At 37.4% G+C, this 20,753-nt stretch overlaps 2 protein-coding genes across 3 annotated transcripts in view; both read left to right on the forward strand.

Moving 5' to 3' along the window:
- LOC100680122 overlaps positions 1–20,753 on the forward strand; it is a 138,405-nt gene that overhangs the window by 23,087 nt on the left and 94,565 nt on the right. The gene's annotated exons all lie outside the window — the stretch shown is intronic.
- Positions 5,263–6,231, forward strand: LOC116417770. The gene is made up of 2 exons (XM_031932780.1): positions 5,263–5,871; positions 5,965–6,231. Exons 1-2 carry the CDS (start codon positions 5,298–5,300, stop codon positions 6,114–6,116), a joined length of 726 nt encoding a protein of 241 aa, XP_031788640.1. The 5' UTR covers positions 5,263–5,297; the 3' UTR covers positions 6,117–6,231.

Raw genomic sequence — 20,753 nt, forward strand, 5'->3', positions numbered from 1 at the left:
GGCCAGGCTACCCGGAGTATCTTTTCTGCGAGATCACTGCGAAGGGAGTTCGATCTATTTTCGTGGCGCTTGTGTATCGACCAATACATGCACCTTTCATCCAAGACAACAACTTCATTGACCAGCTTAACACGCATATGCACAATTACTCCACGAAAGTCATAATGGGTGATTTCAACGCAGATCAACTGTCCTCTGAAGATGCTAAGTTCATCAAGGCCTTCATTGAGGAAAACTCTCAAATCGGTACCCTATGGTACTACGCACCACAAAAGAGATTCTGACACATGGCTCGATCTTTGCTTGATCGATGAACAGGATCGCCTACTCTCATACTGGAAGACTAAATCACCTTTCATAAACGGACATGACCTTACTACAGCCACACTAAACGTACAGACCTCACGACAAGTACCCAGAACCTACACCTACAGAAACTTTAAAGGCATCAGTGCTGAAAAGCTAATGGACTACCTCAACACATATGACTGGTCACTGCTCGACACTTCATCGTTCATCGTTCATCGTTCGTTCTTAACACTTACCTAACGAACGCCATCAACCAACTCGCCCCATTACGGACTGTCACACCAGGATCCACACGTCACTCCGGCTCTTCGAGACCTCGTAACTGAGCGGGATAGACTCTACAAGAGATTTCGCTGAACACGTCATCCTCGAGACCAGTATTTTTACGTAATAGCAGTAGATAACGCTCATAAACAGGTCGAGGAAGCCAGACTGAACTACTATCACTTACGGCTATCAACATTAACAGACGTCGGAGAGATCTAGAGCCCTTAACAGATACGTGAGTGGGATATCCAACGATCCACTTGTCCCCTCTGTCGAAGAACATCTGCAATCACTTGAGAGTCTTGAATATCGACACGTCCGATTCAGTGAGATCACGGAATCGGACGTGTTGGCTGCAGTTCAGCACTTTACCTCCCAGGCCAGGGGAAGCGATGGCATCCCACAGGTTGTCGTTCTCAAGGCCATGCCAGTGCTCGCTCCCATATTATGTCGTATCTTCAACCTGTCCTTGAGCGAGTCATGCTTCCCCTCGGACTAGAAGAAGTCGCTGGTGCGCGCACTCAACAGTCAGTTCTCCAAAATCTACCACTAACTACTGTCCGATCTCACTCGTATGTTTTCTATCCAAGGCGCTGGAGTGGCTAGTACACAGGCAGCTTCCCTACTACCTGGAAACTAGGCTCTTCCTTGACGACTTACAGACAGGTTTTCGTACCGGTCATAGCACACAGTCTGGCTTAATGAAGCTGACTGATGATGTCAGGCTTGGTATAGACAAAAAGAACATCACTTCTTATTCTTTTCGACTTTAGCAAGGCGTTTGACACTGTGTGTCACGTCAAGTTTCTTAGAAAGCTAACTTCTTTCGGCTTTTCTAAGCAGGTCATCCGCTGGCTTGCCTCTTATCTCACAGGTAGACAACAAGCTGTCATTGGTGACAACAACCAACTATCCTCATACCTACCACTCAACACGGGACTTCCTCAAGGATCAGTACTTGGTCCTTTACTCTTTGCGTTGTACATCAATGACATAAGTCTTTGTCTGGACACGGATGTAGCACATCTGATCTATGCGGATGATCTGCAAATTTACAGCCGATGCCACCTGGAGGAGCTCGATTCCTGTTCCGTCAGAATGAGCGCTAATGCCGAGAGGGTAAAGTGCTGGGCTGAACAAAATAATCTTAAACCTAATGTCCTCAAAACCAAGGCTATCGTCCTGGGCTCGCCCTACTATATCAATGCTCTACCTACAATAGCTAACACCTTCATCAACATAGGGGGAGCCTAGGTCGATTTTGAATCTTCTGTGCGCAGCCTGGGGGTGGTGATTGACTCTAAAATAACGTGGAAGGAGCAGGTAAAACACATGTGTAAGCGTGCTCGCCCCCTCATGTAGAGACTATACTTTTTCAGGAAAAGCACTAACCTTAGGCTGCGCAAACATCTTGTCCAGGCCCTACTCTTCCCCATCATAGATCGTGTATTGACAATATCCTCATCAAAATGGATTTCCTAAACACTAACTGTAAAGGTGCATATAACAGATCATTACCCATTATTTCTAGAAATAAAAAATGGTACACTTAATCCAAACAACAAAGAGACAGAGACTGACATGGTTTATTACAAAAAATTATTCAATACTGCTAGACAAATAGACTGGTCAACTAGTGCAATTTTGAACTCGTGCAATACTAAAGAAATTTTATACAATAGATTAAAACAAAATCCAGACAACGTTGAACTCAAAGCAGAATACAAAAAATTTTTTAAAACTCTAGATAAAGTAATTAAGGCAGTTAAAATCGAATATGATAGGAACAAAATTGAGAGCAACAGTAATGATCCCAGAAAACTCTGGGCCTGCATAAATCACAAAATAGGCAAAAGTAAGAATAAATCTGACACTAATATTAATCAGTTAAAAATTGAAGATAACATAATAATCAAAAATAGGAGTGAAATTGCTAATAAAATGAATGAGTTTTACTGCAAACTTGGAGAAACATTGAGTAACAAAAAAACTACACCAAAGGATAGACAGTTAGAACTACCTAAAAACAATCCAAAAACAATTTACATTAAACCTACAAACGAACTTGAAATTATAAAAATAATCAACAATATGAAATTGAAAAAAGGTGGGATTGATAAAATAAGTGCAAAGGCTCTGAAAACAATTGCTCCAGTCATTGCAGACTCTTTGGCTCATGTAATAAATCAGTGTATAGAAATGTCAATTTGGCCTGATATGCTAAAGGCAGCTGAAGTGATACCTTTATACAAAGCAGGGAAGAAAAACGAAATGGGTAACTATAGGCCTATATCGTTAATATCAAACATTGCAAACATTTTTGAAAAAAATCATACACTACAGGCTTATAGAATTTTTGAGTAATAATAAAATATTGAGTAAAAAACAATTCGGATTCATTAGAAACATAAGAACTAAGGATGCTTTAAACATGATCTCTAAAACAATATATGAAAACATAGATCAAAGTATACCTATATGTATTACCTTCCTAGATCTGGCTAAGGCTTTTGATACTGTAAACCATAAGATACTGTTAGATAAGCTTTACGCATACGGTATAAGAGGAAAAGGCCATCAAATTATTGCGAGTTACTTAAATAATAGAAAACAAAAAGTAAGAATAGGAATACATGCAGGTGACTTTGAAAACATAAATACTGGAGTCCCACAAGGGACTATACTTGGCCCTTTACTTTTTATACTCTATGTGAACGACTTGCTGACGAATATGCCAGAAAATACTATCCTGTCTTATGCTGATGATACTGCTGTAATAGCTAATGGGTAAACTTGGAATGAGGTAGAAATCAAAATGAACAAATACTTAGAAGAGGTATCAACATGGCTTCGGCTAAACAAACTAACATTAAATATACAAAAAACGGTTTTTATAACTTTTGAAAGCTATTGCGTCAGTGTACCAAAGAAAATCGAAATTAAAATCAATAACGAAATATTAAAGAGAGTTAATGAAACAAAATATTTGGGTTTAATCTTCGATGCAAACATGAGATGGGACAAACATATTGAATATCTAATAAATAAGACTAAATATTTGATCTTCATTTTTAGTAAAATTTTCAAATTTATGGATACTAATACTTTAAAAATAATTTACTATTTCATAGTTTAATAAGCTATGGAATACTCGCATGGGGAGGTGCATACCAAACCAATTTACAATTACTGCAAACAGTTCAAAAAAGAATTTTAAAAATTATAAATAAAAATACTTTTCAAAGAATAAATCCGCTTAATCTACAAGAGTTATTTGCATATGAAAGTCTACGGTACAATTACAACAATTACAAATTACAATTACAACAATTTCAAAGATCAGAATACTAAATCAACAAGTAAAACAAGATACACACTTGTAATACCACCTAAATATAATAAAACTGTGAGTACTAAAAACAGCTACATCAAAGCAATTTGCATCTTTAACCCATTAAAGCCCATGCTCAGACTGGTTGAGATAGCGACAAACAAACTGTGCTATCCTTTGCATAAGTGAAAAATAAAATATACGTATTTTTTCTTATGTCATTTGCAATTGTTTATAACAAATTATTTAAACCAATTACAAAAAAATTTATAATTTTCAAAATTTGAATGCGGGAATAGATTCTGGAGGTAAAATCGAGACGAAAACCTATATAACACTTTTTTGTCAGAGGCCAATTAGTTATTGTAATGTAGGAAGAAACATTCGGCCTCCTGAGAGTGTTTCAAAAAATCGTATAGAATGAAGCTAATTATTGTATTTATCCATCAATATTCACATGAATTATTGTAAATATGTTCGGTGGGATTAAATTATTGTTCATTGCCGTGTCCTACTTTATGACTTTTGCAAACAGGTATAGAACATTTCTCACAATACCATTCCGTTCTTGTCCGACATGTTGAAATTCCACATTTCCTAAGACTTCCCATGTTTCATCACGTGTTCTTGGGATGAAGGTTCACTCTGTTTCTGTCGTTTGGGGGGACGTTTGGAAGATAACTTGTCAATATAATATTCACAAACATCTTGAACAACATCTTTGGAACCTTCAACTAAATCAGAATCTTCAACTAAATCTGGTAGATCTCTAATTCTCCATCTCGGCATTATCAGTGACGTTACCAATGTAGAACAAAATAAAATCTAAAAGTTTTCCGAAATTATTATTTCAAAGAATAGATCCAATGTATGAATGTTTTCAACCGTTAGCCCGCCACTCAAACGTGATCTCTAACACGGAAGGATTTGCGAAATGAAATAAACTTATCCAATTACAGTATAAGATCTCAAAATTTATCAGTAAAAAATGCTGATATGATTCCACATACCATGCAAGAGAATGAAAACACTTATTTGTCAATAGTTTATTTCTACATAAAGATAACAAATTGAACTCTGACAAAAAAGTGTTATATAGGTTTTCGTCTCGATTTTACCTCCAGAATCGATTCCCGCATTCAGATTTTGAAAATTATGAATTTTTTTGTAATTGGTTTAAATAATTTGTTATAAACAATTGCAAATGACATAAGAAAAAATACGTATATTTTATTTTTCACTTATGCAAAGGATAGCACAGTTTGTTTGTCGCTATCTCAACCAGTCTTAGCATGGGCTTTAATGGGTTAATAAATTGCCAAATGAACTGAAAACTTTAGACCTAAGAAGGAAAATTAATATAAAAAGATACAAGACTGGCTGAGGAAAAATGAATGAGGTAGACACCGCTACAACAATAGATTGCATGCAATTAAAATTATTGCTTTTATCGAGATCCAAACAAGAATCCGGAGATGGCCCAGTACTGACTACTAAATTAATATTAAATGTCAGAACTAACATTTGCACGAAGGGCAAATGTAAATTATATAATAATGGCAAACATCAACGGATTTCCAACTACAATTACAACAAAATGATAAATGCATACACAAATATTAACGACCGTCTAGACAATCTAACAAATGAAATAATAAATGAATGGGCCTATAAAACTAAAGATGAAAAAACAAATATCAAATTCATAAAATTCGTCAAAGCAACAGCCAATGAATTGGAAGTCAAAAAAGACTCAAGCATTGAAAAATATAAACCAATAGAAACAGTCTTCACCAGGATTGACGAAATGGCCGAAGAAAACAGCAATAAAGCTAGGAAAAAGGAAGCGACATCTGCACCAGGACAGAAGATCACAGAATCAGCTAAACACAGAATGACTTATGGCGATATCAACTATCTAGGATCTAACAAGGCATTTTTCTACTTTGATAGAGGTATAAGAGGTAAACAGGTTTTCATAAATTCAGTCTCCTCACTCAAGCACCAATCGCCTTATAAAGATATAGTAATAATAGATGATATAGTTTCTACATCAGACTGTAAATGTGATTCATCAAATCAGCATAATGAGATGTTTCCACACTACCGAGAAACCTGTGCCGTTGGGCTTACGTGCCCTGCAAGGCTCAGCACAACAGAAAGGATGTCTTACATAAGAGAAAAAACGCAACAACAGATAGATTTATGACAGCAAGACAAATGTTGGTAAGGAGATGGTGAAACTAAAGTGCAATGATTTTAAATTATTAAATTATAGATATACAAAAAAAAAATTAAGACAATACAAAATATAGAATCTCAAATCGTGCAATATAATCTATCGAAAAAAGAAGTGTAAGTAACATTAAGTTAAGAGTACAACATATAGAATCAATAACGTAAAACTTAAGTAAATTTTTAGTAAATGTAAATAATAAATAATATAAATTATTTTTCTTAAGTAAAATAGATAGACTATATAAAATTTGTATGTTTCTTTTCCAATGATTATATTCTTGTTAAAAAATTGGGCATAGGAGACAAATAGACCTTTATACCCAATTTGAGTGTGAATGAGTAAGTATGATAGTGTAACCATTGTCTGGAAGTCCGACATGGAAAGTACGGTCATACAGAGTGAATGTTTTGAAGTAGAGTATGGTAGTTAGTATGGCTGGAGGTTTTTGGCTGTAGTGTATACAGCTAAGCTAACCAGCATTTTCTTACTATCTTGTTATTTTTGTTAATCCGGACCTGCGAACAGGGAACATTGTTTTCCTCTGCAGGATCGCGGCGTTATGATGGATTATTGTATTAATAATTGCTGCATTATGACAGCCTGCGAATTTTATATGTAATTTATGTAACACTATGTAAATTATGTATTTTCTGGAATTCTAAATAAATAAATAAATAGATTACTGCTCACTGGTTTACTTCAACTTGACACTAAACTACTAAGACTGGTGAACACAGGTATATGTTATATCTATGGTCTAAGGAGGGATGAGCACATCACACCTTACAGACGCGAGTTGCAATGGCTCACACCGCCAGACATAGGAAGTACTTTGAGGCCTGCTTCTTAAGAAAGCTATTTAATACTGGCAAACCATCCTACTTAATCGCCTACTTCGACTTTCACATCGCACTCCGTCCTGTAAGGGGTGACGTGATACCACTAGACATACCCACGCTGAGGAATTCATTCCACATAAGCGCCGCATACCTGTGGAACTCATTACCCTCACAACTACGCGACACCATGCCTATCAGTCATTTCAAATGCGAGGCTAAAAACTATTTTTTCAGCCTCAAAAATACATAATAACCCTCATAATCACCTTTACTGTATAATCTTTCACTCATTTATCACACCTCAATCATATACACACACACACACCCGCAAGCACACCTACACACAAATCTTTATAATAATGAAGCTACTAAACTATAACTATACAATTGTATATTGTACAACAAATTGTACAGCAAATAAAATATTATCTAATCTAATCTAATCTCTCTCTCTCTCTCTCTCTCTCTCTCTCTCTCTCTCTCTCTCTCTCTCACACACACACACACACACACACACACAACCACTCTCGATGCCGCGTCTACTTTTCTTCTCTCTCTTTTCCTCGAAATAGAGCCACTAACCGCGCGTAGGTCGTCGCCTGTAGAGTGCCTTCCCTGCGACGCCAAGAAACCTTGCTAGCCCCCAGGCGAGCTGGCTTCCCGCGGCCGGTCTTTCTTCCTCGTCCTCTCCCGCAGATGATGTGGGCTGTTGGCTGGTCCGTGGCAGTCCCTCCTGCCCTGGCGTCTCTGGCCTTTTCCTCTATCGCGTTCGATCGCCGGTGACTAGGCCCTGGCGGTTCTCCCGCCAAGTTTTCCCTACTACCTATAGACGGAGAGCTGGCTACATGGCGAGCAACATGCCTCGGTGCAAGCAAAATTTTACCTGGAAAAGGTTCGATTGTTACCGGCAAAGCGAAAGCCCGACCGTCAGAAGGCGCACTGGAAGCTATATGCGTGGGTGCACGATCAAACTTGTAAATTTTCCGACAAAAAAAACTGACGATTGGCAAGGCTGAAAATTTGCACAGGTGTCGAGGAGAATGAGAAATAGCAGGGAAAAATTGTCAGAAGAGCAAGTGGAAGCTAAAGGGTTGTCAGAAGCTGCTAAAGTTGCGAAAAATGTCGGGAAATTTACATGTTAAGGAAAACTTCTGACAATTTGCATTTGTATTGTTGAAGTATAGAATAAAGTGCGTGCAAAGTGTCAGAAGCCAAAGTGGAAGAGATCACGAGAAATTCGGGGGTAAAGTCCAAGAGCGTCTTTCGGCGCGCGGCGCAGCGCCCAGCGGACCGATCGCTTTTCTCTTCATTTTCACATCGCACATGTTTTAGAGCACTTCTGACAATTAATATGAATATTCGTAGAGGGTTGAAGGAACTATCATTAAAATGTCAGAAGTCAATTGAGAAGAATTCATAAATTTAATTAACTATACTTATCGTTACACTTAGCAACATTTTGAGTGATTGTTATATCTTTAATACAAGCATATTAAAATGTTGAAATATAAGTGAAAAATAAATTTTCAAGTTCGAAAACTATGAAATAGAGGAAGAGAAAGTTTTATGAGGGGGCTATATTAGAAGAGAGATGGATCTCAGCTCTGAATGTCGTTTGGCCGTTGACCTGCGTTTCAGGTATATAAACCGAGGGTCGCTGTACAGTATTTACGAGCTCTTGCGAACATCTGCTCGTTCTTTTGGGTTTCTCTTCACCTCTCTCTCTCTCTCTCTCTCTCTCTCTCTCTCTCTCTCTCTCTCTCTTTCTCTCTTTCGATTTTTCGCTCGGAAATGACCGTTTTCAATTTGAAAAGAGGACCGAGACGGCAGTTCGGCTTGTAACTCGGAGCCTACAGCATGGCTAGAGTTCAATTTTTCATTTTCGTTCTGTGACTGTATTTGTAAACGACAAAATGAGTTCAAAGCTATCTTGTGTGTTTAAGTGTGAAGCTGTTTTCGGTAGAATAATTAAATTTACCGACGACAATTTAAAACAGTGCCGTGATATCCTTCGTATTCGTGCTGCATTAAATATGAAATACAACGACGTCGTTTTTCCTGACTGAGGACGATGTTCATGGATATCACTCCGGTTGCCGCAAAAATTTCTTGGCAATCCCGAAAAAATATATTGAAAAATACGAACAACTTCAAAACAAATTAACCGAAGAAAATGCTAATCCCACTGTAGTTGATGCAGCGTCGACATCGTTTGCAAGTACCTCAGGTAATTTAAATATTCACAGTAACACTTTATAGTATGTCTAAACAATTTTCTAATAAATAAAATCGACACTGTACTAACTCTACACCCCACACAAAATAATTCTACACACATATTTGCTACACGAAAAAATTCTACACAGATTTATTTACTATACACATATAGCCTACACGCGTTTTTGATTATGCGTAGCAAATATGTGTGTGTAGAGCTATTTTGTGTAGGGTGTAGAGTTATTTTTGTGTAGAGTTTATACAGTGTAAAAAATCAACTATCACGATACGTAAAAATTATACATTTTCAGAAAGCGGCAATATTGTAGAAGGACGCGAATCAACGCAATCGACGTCCATGTCAGTTGACCTTGAAGAGGATAAAGCAAGTGGCAAGCCGGGACCAGGTGTCTACGAGGAAGCGAGTGGCGAATGTAGCGTAAACGATGAGGAAAGTGATGAAAGAATTTGGTTTTTTTTTGTTGCAATAAACACCGTAAAGTATTTAATTATCGTGCGGTACCTCTTCACTCAGCGGTGGTCGAAAAATTGCGAAACGATATAATGGCTGTAGCGAATGCTTGTGAGGATCGAGACATCGAACAAAAATTAGAAGCTGTAGGTGTAAATGGGAATATTTATTATCATAACCCATGCAAAACGACATATCTAAAAAAAAATGTGTTCAAACCAGTAAGTGATACTGAATGGCACAAAAGAAAAAAGTTTCATGAATTGACATACGCGGATATTTGCGGGTTTGTTGAGAAAAACATTATAAACAACAAAGAATGTCATTTATTGCAATTTCTCACAGATTGTTATAATGAAATTCTTGAGAAATTTTATGTCAAAGAATTTAAATCTTTTGACGTTAAATACACTTCTTAACATCTTCTAGAGAAGTTAGAAAAATCATTTCACGGGCAAATTCAAGTCCTTACAATTAACAAAAAAAAGGCAATTGCTCCTAAAGATGGCTGCGTTATTAATGACATAAATTTTGCTCAACATGATTTTGAATTTCTAACTCATGCTGCTATGATGTTAAGAAAGAAGGTTTTATTAATGTCGAAAAAATCACTCCCAACAACTTTGCAAGTCAGCGATATTATAAAAGGGGAATGTGAAGTTCCGAAAGATCTCGAGGAATTTATGCGAAACTTTCTATGCGGCATTGATTCGAGGACGCAAAAAAGTTCTGATTGCGCGCGCCTGGTAAATTCCATTTCCCAAGACATAATTTATGCAGTTCATCACGGAAGAATGAAAACCTCGAAACACATTACTCTAGGAATGACGCTAAAAAGTTTAACAAGTAGTCGAAAAGTCGTCGATCTTCTTAATAAGTTTGGACATTGCTGCAGTTACAATGTTGTTGAGGAGCTTGAGACAGAAGCTACGTCTTCAGCATGTAATGCATTCAACGTTTCTCCTGAGGATGCTATACTCGCTCCAAATTATTGTACAGACGTTGCGTTTGACAATTTTGATCGGTTTGTTGAAACTACGTTGCACGATACGGTCGGTATTTTTTATCAAAATATTAGCGAAATCGATTGCTCTGCGCTGAATGAAAGTCAGGATAGTAATAACAGTTTAGAGTATCAATCAACTGCAAAGAGAAGGAGAAGCTTAGATCCTATTGTGCCCGAATTACAAAAGTACAACAAAAATTGATAGTGGTTTACGTGTAGTATCAGCTAGTAAATATAATTTTTATAAACAATTAGATTTTGCGTGGGTTTTATCGCATTACTGTAAAGTATCGAATACTCCAATGTGGGTTGGGTATAATCATAAAATTACCGAAGATAACAGTGTAAAGCAAAAAATTTCTTATCTTACGCCAATCAATGCATCTCCGACGAGCCCCACTGTCGTATACGAAACAATGAGACAAGCTCAACAGATTGCCAGAGAATGTCAGCAGACTTACATGCAAGTAACGTATGATTTAGCGATTACAAAAGTCGCTTATCAAATTCAATCGATAGAAAAACCGAAGTTTGATGATCTTTTTATACATATGGGCGCTTTTTACGTAATGATGGCCTATTTTAAGGCTTTAGGGAAATTCATCGACGAGTGCGGATTAACTCATATGATGGTCGAGAGCAATTTGTTAGCTAGTGGCTCGGTAAACGGTTTTATAAGCGGCAAGCATTTCAATCGATGCTAAAGATTACATCCATTGGCTTCCTTAGCTTTACAAGTTTTACATATTGAAAAGTTCATGAAAACCTATCAGATAACTATTTCCCAACATGTAATAGATTCTTTAATAAAAATGCAGTCAGAAAAATTATCTAGCGATGAATTGGCCGATAAAGAGCTTTTAGCACTAATTAAAAATTATTCAAAATTCAAGCAAGACACACTAAAGGGAATTTATGGAAAAATAGCACAGTATTATGTTATGTCCATTGAATTTGTTAATTATTATTTAATGTTTACTAGAAGCATTTGTGTAGGAGATTTTGATCTGTACAAATTTATAATTCCTAAGTTAAGCAATTTGTTTTTTATGTTTAATCAAAATAATTATGCAAGATGGCTCTTAAAGTATCATGATGATTTATTGACAATTGAACAAAAGCATCCACAACTTGCCGAAGAGTTCAAAAAAGGGATGTTTGGGATAAAGAGAACTTTTAATTCTTTCTCGCGCGCGCCCGTAGATTTAACTTTAGAGCAAACCGTAAATGCCGATGCAGCGAGAAGATTGACGGGCATAACGCACTTTACTAATTCGATAAGTGCTCGACAGCGATGGGCAAGGAGTCATGGCATAAGATCGACAATAATTTTGTATGTGTTTGACCTTTGTGGATTAAAAAAAAAGACGCGACATCTCATTTGGAAAATCATCAAATCAAGAAATATTCTGCTTGTTTACTTAAATTTATCAATGTACTAAAGAAAAATATGAATCCTTTCGATTGCGATGAAATGAACAATGATTTATTATACAATATAAAAAGTGGTCGCTGCGCGTCTGAAGCTGTGGCTGATTTTCTTCTAAATGTTGAAAAAAAAAGGACAGGAACTACGAGACACATTTATTTCCGAGTGCTCAGAAAATGAACAAAGATTTGAATCTGTTATAAAACAGAACAAAATAATTAATTTCACAATTTGTAATAAAAGACAAAAAGTAACAATCAACCATAAAGTACAGGAAGTTCGTATGCAACCCGATTTATTCCGTCGAATGTTAGGGATTTCGATGGAAGAGGCGACAGATATAGAAAAAATGTTTTCATACCCGATGACTCTGATGCCTACTTCATTATGTCATTTGGATGGCACGATTTGTAAAACCGATAAATCGGCTATGATGAAAATTCTGCGAAATGACAGTGCTTTACCGACCCACATCGATGTTATAATTGTTGATGGTTTTTTTTTTTAATTCATTGTATAAAAGATGTGCCGCAATTGTTCGGCAACATTTAAAAAAAAAATTTACAAATTCTTACGAGTTATAATGCTTCATCTATTCATATAGTTTTTGATCGCTACTGGTCGCCGTCTATCAAAGATTATGAACGTTCGTTGAGGGGAGGTATCGATAGTAACTATGACTACGTTATCTCTGGTCCGGAACAAGCTAGGACACATGATTTTGCCAAAGAACTTAGGAATGACAAGTTTAAAGAAGCTCTTGTCCTTTTCCTAATTTCACACTGGCAAAGTAATGATGTAACCCCTTTTATAGGAAATAAAACTATTGTATTAAATTAATTACATTGTTACTCGTACAGCGTCGTTAATGGTAATGTTGTTCGAACGGTGAATCCCGATTTTTTTTGTCCTTCGCGTGAAGAGGCTGATACTAAAATTGTATATCATGCGTCTAAAATAAATTCAGATTGTAATTTTGTGGTGAAGTGCTCTGATATGCTTTTTAAATTTTTACGAATGCATTTTTCTTAAATGCCAGCAAAACCGCGCTTAAAGGTATGATTTAATTTCAATAACCCACATTCCAACGAATGAGCTCTTTACATGAGAACCGATCAACGAAATCGTCTAAAATTTTCATAGCAGATAGCTTTTTTTTTCATGGTTAATCGCCAAATAAAATTTTGAAGCATTTGACTACATTGTTCTAGAGATATAAGGAATCCAAAAATTAAAAAAAAAATTGAAATCTTGATATTTTAAGAATCATAAGGTTTTGAAAGCTGCGCAATAAACTTAGTAAAAATAAAATATCTACCTTTTCCCAAAATCTCAAGTGCAATAAGACCTCTTTCGTCCGTAATCTAGGGACAAAAAAACTCATTTTGTTCAGTTTTCGATTTATTACTGAAAAAATGTGTTCAAATCACTTAAAATTTTAGTAGAATATAGGTTGTCACGTGACCCATAAACATGATTTTTTTCGTGAGGTTATGATGTTTAGTTTCAGAGATACACATTTTTTAAAAAATAATCACTGTTTTCATTTTATGTGTCGAACAGAGCGGTCGATCGCGAGGACAAACCGAGGAAAAGTAGGTAATTTTATTCTCTTTCAAATGCATTATAGCTAAATTGTTTTTAACGATGGGATGATTAAAATAAAGGCAAAATAGTGTTTTTCAAAAATCAAAAAATGGTCACAGAAAGAAAAATAGTTGAGAAAAAAAAAAATTACTGCTTTTCCCGAAATGTTTCCAAAAATTGATATTCATGTCAAATTGTATAGATATTGACAGAGTAGTTCCAGAAATATTATGGTATACACGCATACACACACATCCATACGAACATTTTCTAAAAACACTTGATTTGAACTTCTAACACATTCAAAAGTATTTTCTAGAAGTTTTGACGAAACTTAAAATTTTACTATTACAAAGCTTCCTCTAGAAGGAAGCAAAATGGTTATCCACTATATAAAAGAATATATAATACTTCTGATAATCATGTTTATAAAACTCGATATAATGAGAAAATTCCAGTCGATTATTCAATGGTTGTACCATATAATAATTTTTTATTAATGAAATATAAATGCCATATGAATGTTGAATATTGTGCTTCGATACAAAGCATAAAATACATCTTTAAATATATCCATAAAGTAGTGACAGAGCATTCGTTACAATTCAAAAAGATAATAATTGTAATAATAATGATAAGGTTGATGAAATTAAAAATTATGTTGATGGTAGATATTTAAGTCCAATGGAAGCAGCTTGGCAATTACAAAATTATTCAATTTGTTATAGAAGTCATTTAGTAGAAAATATACCTGTACATGATAAAAACAAGGAATATAAAATATTTGAAGTAAATAAAATTAAAATTGCAATAGAAAATATCAAACACGACTAACAGCATGGTTTCAATTAAATAAAGTCGATGATTTCGTAAAATCCATAAAATACGTAAATATTCCAGAATATCAAGAGGTGCCGTAGCTCCTCGATAGCGAGTATAAGTTTTTATACACTGTGCCGTCGGGGAGCAGCGCGACCCTACTATACTTTGAATTTGCTATATAACCTAAATGCGTTTTATTATCTCCAATGATTTCTTGTCTGATATGTCTTAGATGCTTATGTTTGAGTAATGTATCCTAAAGATTTTAATGAGAACTTTCTAATGTTCATAATATTTTGCTTCAAAAATGTCTCTTTTAGCAAAATAATTATGATCAAAAATTAATTCGCGATAATTTCTTAAAATTGTGGTCATGTGCTATTTTCATCTTTTTAAATACAACAATGCAAGATATGTCATGATAATACAATAACGTTATCTTGAGCAGTCAGTGCAGTATACTTTGCAATATACTACGCCGCGAATGTTTCCAGAACATATTAATTATGTGCGACTCTAATAGTAGAAGATTGAGAGGACTAGATTTTTCAAACTACAAATTGTCTAGTTGTCTTTCTAGTTTTTCTTGCAAGGTTTACAAACGTGCATCAGTGTTTGTTTGAGAGAACAGAGGTACACCAGAGTACGTCCGACCTTGTGTAAACATAAACATAGCCTAAAACAGTAGTGTTTTGGAGCTGCTTGGTGCGCACAAACTTTCGCGAATCTGTCTATTTTGCGCGATTGTGCGTGATTGTGCATGATCGTGCGTTTATTAAAGAACCTTCGCGCTACCGCTAGTGTACCTCTCGACAAAATTAGCGTGTCTAATAATTAGGCGCTAAAAGAGCGAGATCGACACCGCCATCCACGGAAAATCTATGAGCTCGTCTTCAACTGCACGAGCTCTCACCGCTCGAGCTTGACGACGACCCCATCCCCTATTCTTAGGTGGAGCGATCTGATTACAGGCTCATAGTGAAATAGTAGTAACTCACATATCAGTCTGAAGCTGCGTGATTAACCTAAGTGTGTACAGCATGCGTAGTGGATATCCCCTACTCATCTCCTGCAACACACGAGCAACTTTCCTCTAGTTGCTCTTCCACTTAAGAAGATAGGGAAGGCTTGTGTCCACTTAACGGACAGAGGCGAGTGGATCTAAGTCACAATCATTCTTCGAGTATGTATCTCCTAATTACTAATATCGGGTCACGAATCTCTTGCGGTCGCGTACTAACCTTGCTACTACGCGGACCGTTTCAATACATATACAACTACCGCATAGAATCACAAAGTCTAAAAGCGGGGAAGCGTGACTTGCTCAAAGACAGGTTGAATATACAATAAAGTAAGGGAGCGAGTACTGGCAATGCCTTGGGATGCTATTGCTGCCCCTGGCCTAGGAGTCCAAGTGGGATACTGCAGCCAACATGTCTGATTCCGTTATCACCCTGAAGTTAAAACGTTCGGGGTTTTCAAGACTTTTAAGGGTCCGTAGAAAAGCTTTCCCTTTTGGTGGTAATTCCGAGATTCATTAGCTCTGTTCATATCTCACCGATGTCGGTCAGGGTTGACAGGCATGAATGATAATAATTCAGCCTAGCCTGCTCGACCTGTTTGTGAGCATCGTCCCTAGCGAGTCTATAAAAATATAGACTCCAGGGTAGACGAGTTCAGCGGAACCGCCTGCATAGTCTTTTCCGTTCAGTCACAAGGTCACGAAGAGCTGTGGTGAACCACGGGTGACGCTTCGGTCCAGGAGTCACGGTACGTAGTGGAGCGAGATGATTCATGGTGTTTGTACGATTAGCGTTTTAAATGGCAATGCAATCGTCAAATGAAGAGGCGGCGAGAGATGACCAGTCACATGTGCTAAGAAAATTCCTTAGCTTCTCACAACAGATCCCTTTGTAATTTCGGTAGGAGTATGTTTTGGAAGCGTTGCGTAAAATCTGTACGTCGAGAGTTACCGTGATACGGTCATGTTCGTTGATGAAGGGGGTATCCGTCTTCCAGTGCGATAGCAGGCGATCCTGTTCATCTATTAGACAGAGGTCAAGCAAGGTATCAGAGTCCTGTTTATGGTGCGTAGCGCCGTAAGGGACCGACAGAAGAGAGTTTTCCTCGATGAATGCCTTGATGAATTTGGCATCTTCGGACGAGGAAAGTTGATCAGCGTTGAAATCTCCCATGATGACCTTCGTGGAGTAGTTGTGCATGTGCGTGGATAGTGTTACGTCTGAACGTCGGCGCACAATGCAATACCCTCCATTTGGAGTCAGCTCCCTTATTTATTTTAATATTCCGCGTGAATTTATTCAAAACCCTTCTCAAACTAATGAACAGGTCTCGTTGAACTGTAGGTCAAAAGGACTCCTACAAGCCAAGTCCAGTCAACCCTCCAGGTAACTCGACAAGTTCTCCCAAGATATATTTGTAAAATAAGTGGCAGCGTTCGAAGCCTGCTCACTTTAAAAATTCCCAAACCTTAAAATATTTATTAATTAACTTATACAATTTTCACTTACTTTTCTTTTAGAAGATTGCAGCAAATTCAGAGTTTACTGGATTGTAAACTCTTTCCTTCTTTTTTTTTTTTTTATGAATAATAAAGTTTTTAGTGATTGATATATGTCCGAAAAATAATTAAATGAAACTTCACAACAAGTATGTTTTAGTAATGTATATTTTAAAATCTTTGAAAATTGTTGTCCACACTTCAGCCACCGCGGCTTGAAAAAAAATACAAAATTTAAAACTTAGAATTATGCTTGGAAGCAGCCACCTCGGCTGAACTCCTCGACGAGACTCATACAGACTGAACTTTTTTCCACACGCTTTTCTTCCCTTCGCCCCCGCGTCGCATCTTTTCCATAGACCCATCCCTTTGAATCCACATCTGCGCCCTCTATATCGACCATTGACCTATAGCATCGCTGCTTTCCGCTTGGCTACCGCCTCTTCCGATCTTCTTCCGCTCCACTTTCGGTCCCACCCACGCTATTTTCCTAACCTTGCTGATGTCCCGCGAGATTGCCCTCCCTGTACCATTTTAAACTTTTCTATTTGTTATTTTATAATAATTTGTAAACTTTACATTTTTGCTTATATATAACAACAATTATCAACTATGATTTTAATTTACTATTGCAATCATTTCAAATTTATTATAACTTAATATTTTTAAATTTCAAATCTTTATTATAATATTCTATTACTATTTAAACTTAATATTATTACTATAACCTAGCTGCTATTTCTAACTAGTTTTTTATAAACTATCTATTTAACTAAAAACATATCGTAAAACCTGTGCGAGTATAAATTTTGTTCTCCGCCACAAATACATCTTTGAAATAAATAAAATATGCTCAGTTGCAACTTAATACTTTTCAAATGTCCATACTTCATATGAATTCAATTTTCTATTTTATTTATTAAAAATATTTTACTCTACAAATTCTAAATTTGCTTTGCTCGGCTTCGTATTCTGCGACGCAGCACAAATAAAGTTTGAGGCGCTACATTGTCGCTCGCAATTTCTCCATGCGCTTGGGTTTTTCCTGGCTGCACACAAATTCTACGTTAGGGCTGCTGCCCACCGTATACCGATCCCAATCGCTGTACCTGCGCGCGCTCTTAATGATTATTTCTTCAGACAGCCTAATTGCGCTGCCCAGACGCTTGTCTGCTCTTAAGCTCTACGGAAAATATAATTTTTGTTTGTCACGCAGCTGAGTCATTTTATTTTATTTAAATTTTTATTATTTTCTTATTTAACCTATGACGTAACAATAGCTGTTCAATGAAATTGCTCTCTTGGAAAAAAAGGAGAGTGTGGGGGACGATACACAACACCCACGAAAATAGGAAACATTCCCTTTGCAGAGACCTCACAGAAGAGGTACTCTGATTTACCCGGCTTGCCCAACCAGACACCGTCAGATGATAATATTACGCTAGCGATCAATGAGTAATGGATGTAAAGGGCCACACCTCTACCGTTTCTGTTTCTGTCACGTCTGTATAATGTATAATTATCCATTGAAGGGGTGGATATTGTCTTTCCATCAAGCCAGGTCTCAGTTACAGCTACTACGTGATAGAGGGGACGAGTAGACAAGAAGAGGCGTACCATCTCAATGTGATCCGTAAGAGAGTTCACATTAAAATGGCAGACCTTAAGACCCCATGACAAATTTACCTTGGAATCAGATAAAGATGTGGCGGTCGATGCTTATCGTGGTGGTGTAGATGGTATGAGACTGCAGTGTTGTAGTTGATGATGTTTGGCTGGTGAATGCGGAGCTATCAAGTTGATCGTTCTCTTGGGATCTTCAGGGTTGATAAAAAACGTTTAAGGTCTTCCTCAGTGGAGATGGGCGCAGCACGTGCCTTAGCTAAACATCAGCCGTTGAACATCAGCAGGCAGCAGCTTGTTTACATTATTAAGCGAGAGTAGTAATGGCCGAGGAGCATGTGTTTTTCTTAAGAAATGTGAGGTCCGGGTTAAAAGAAAATATACTTCCATATCACTTAGTCGGATTATTCTAATCCATAATCTGTAATTGTTTAAGAATATTAAGAAAATAATAGAATAGAAAAAACGTAACAGAATTAAGGATTACATAGTTATCGACGTATGCACACAACATGTGTTCTCGCTCTCTACGGTGCCATTTTACGCTCTGCGATCGAGCTGCTTCTCTACTATAATTCGAGTGTACAGCTCGTACTATACCTATAGCTATCGCGCTGCCGCGCGCTCGACTCTCATACTTACTATAGTTCCGCGCTCATGCCTGCTTATATACTCTGTCCAGGCTAGTCTGATGTAGCATAGAAATTACTCATCTCAACAGCTTTGTAAAGAAGTTCTTAATTCACTGGATGTTAAAAATGCATTTAACTCAGCCAGCTGGGGCAAAATATACGAGGCACTACGGAAAAAGTGGTACCCGCATATATAAGAAGGATTATGTCTGACTACCTAAAAGACAGAACCCTTTTGTATGACACAGAAAGCGGCACGAAAACCGATCAAGTAACCGGAGGGGTCCCACAGGGTCAGTGCTTGGCCCATTATTGTGGAACATTATGTACGATAGAGTACTTAGGCTATAGCTACCCGAAGGGGTAACGGTTGTAGGATTTGTAGATGACATTGCAGCAGTGGTAGTAGCAAAGCAAAAGGAGGAGGTGACGGAAATCGCTAACGAGACAGTAGGTATAATCTACGATTGGCTAAAGCAGATTGGACTTGAAATTGCTTGAGATAAAAACACTGACAGTGGATGGACACAAAATAGACCCTTAACCGACAGTTAAGTACCTGAGAATCACCATGGACGCCAGACTAACGCTTAAGAAGCATCTCTAGAGTGTGAGCAATAAGGCAGCAAAAGTCGGTGCTGCACTATCGCGACTAATGCCAAATGTGGGTGGACCAACGTAGGGTCGAAGGTTACTCCTAGTCCGTGTAACTACATCAATTATGTTATACAGTGCCATAATATGGGCGGACCCTATGTTGGTGAAGTCCTTTGCACGAAAGGTGTCAACAGTTTATAGGAGAAGTACATTGCTAGCCGCTTCTGTCTACCGAACAGTATCAGAAGATGCAGTGTGTGTTATCTAAAGTATGACGCCTATTGACCTTCTAGCAACAGAACGTAAGAATACATACGAAGAAAGCCGGTGTAGTGACAATACTCCAAAGGAAGTTTAGAAATCCGCGAAGGAACTAACCCTAGCTGAGTGGCAAATTCGATGGGACTCCAGTGAAAAGGGGCGATGCGAAGCAAATTAAGATGCGAAGCATGTCTTCTGTGACTGTTCGCGATATGAAATGGAACGAGAAGAACTTAAGTGTTACCTTCAGACTAGGGTGACCCTTGAGTCAATGATGACAGCTATGCTAGCGTCGAAGGATGGCTGGTGCGCAGTAAACAACTACATAAGGACCGTTCTCGAGAAGGTTAGAAATTACGAAAAGAATAGAAGGGAAGGATAAGGCGAAACAGCTGAGTAAAACTGTTTCTGGACACAGGCCACAAAGTTGTAGACACGAAACGCTCCTCGGACCGATGCAGAGGAACATCCGAGCTAGAGTTAAGCTAGCTTAAGTACCTCTTATGCTCCTTAGACCGATTCTGAGGAACGTAGGTAACTGAGTTGAGCCTAGACTCCCTCACCCGATGCAGAGGAACGTAGGTGTCGGGGTTGAGTCTGT

Source organism: Nasonia vitripennis (genome assembly GCF_009193385.2).
Source record: "Nasonia vitripennis strain AsymCx chromosome 1 unlocalized genomic scaffold, Nvit_psr_1.1 chr1_random0008, whole genome shotgun sequence".
NCBI lineage: Eukaryota > Metazoa > Arthropoda > Insecta > Hymenoptera > Pteromalidae > Nasonia > Nasonia vitripennis.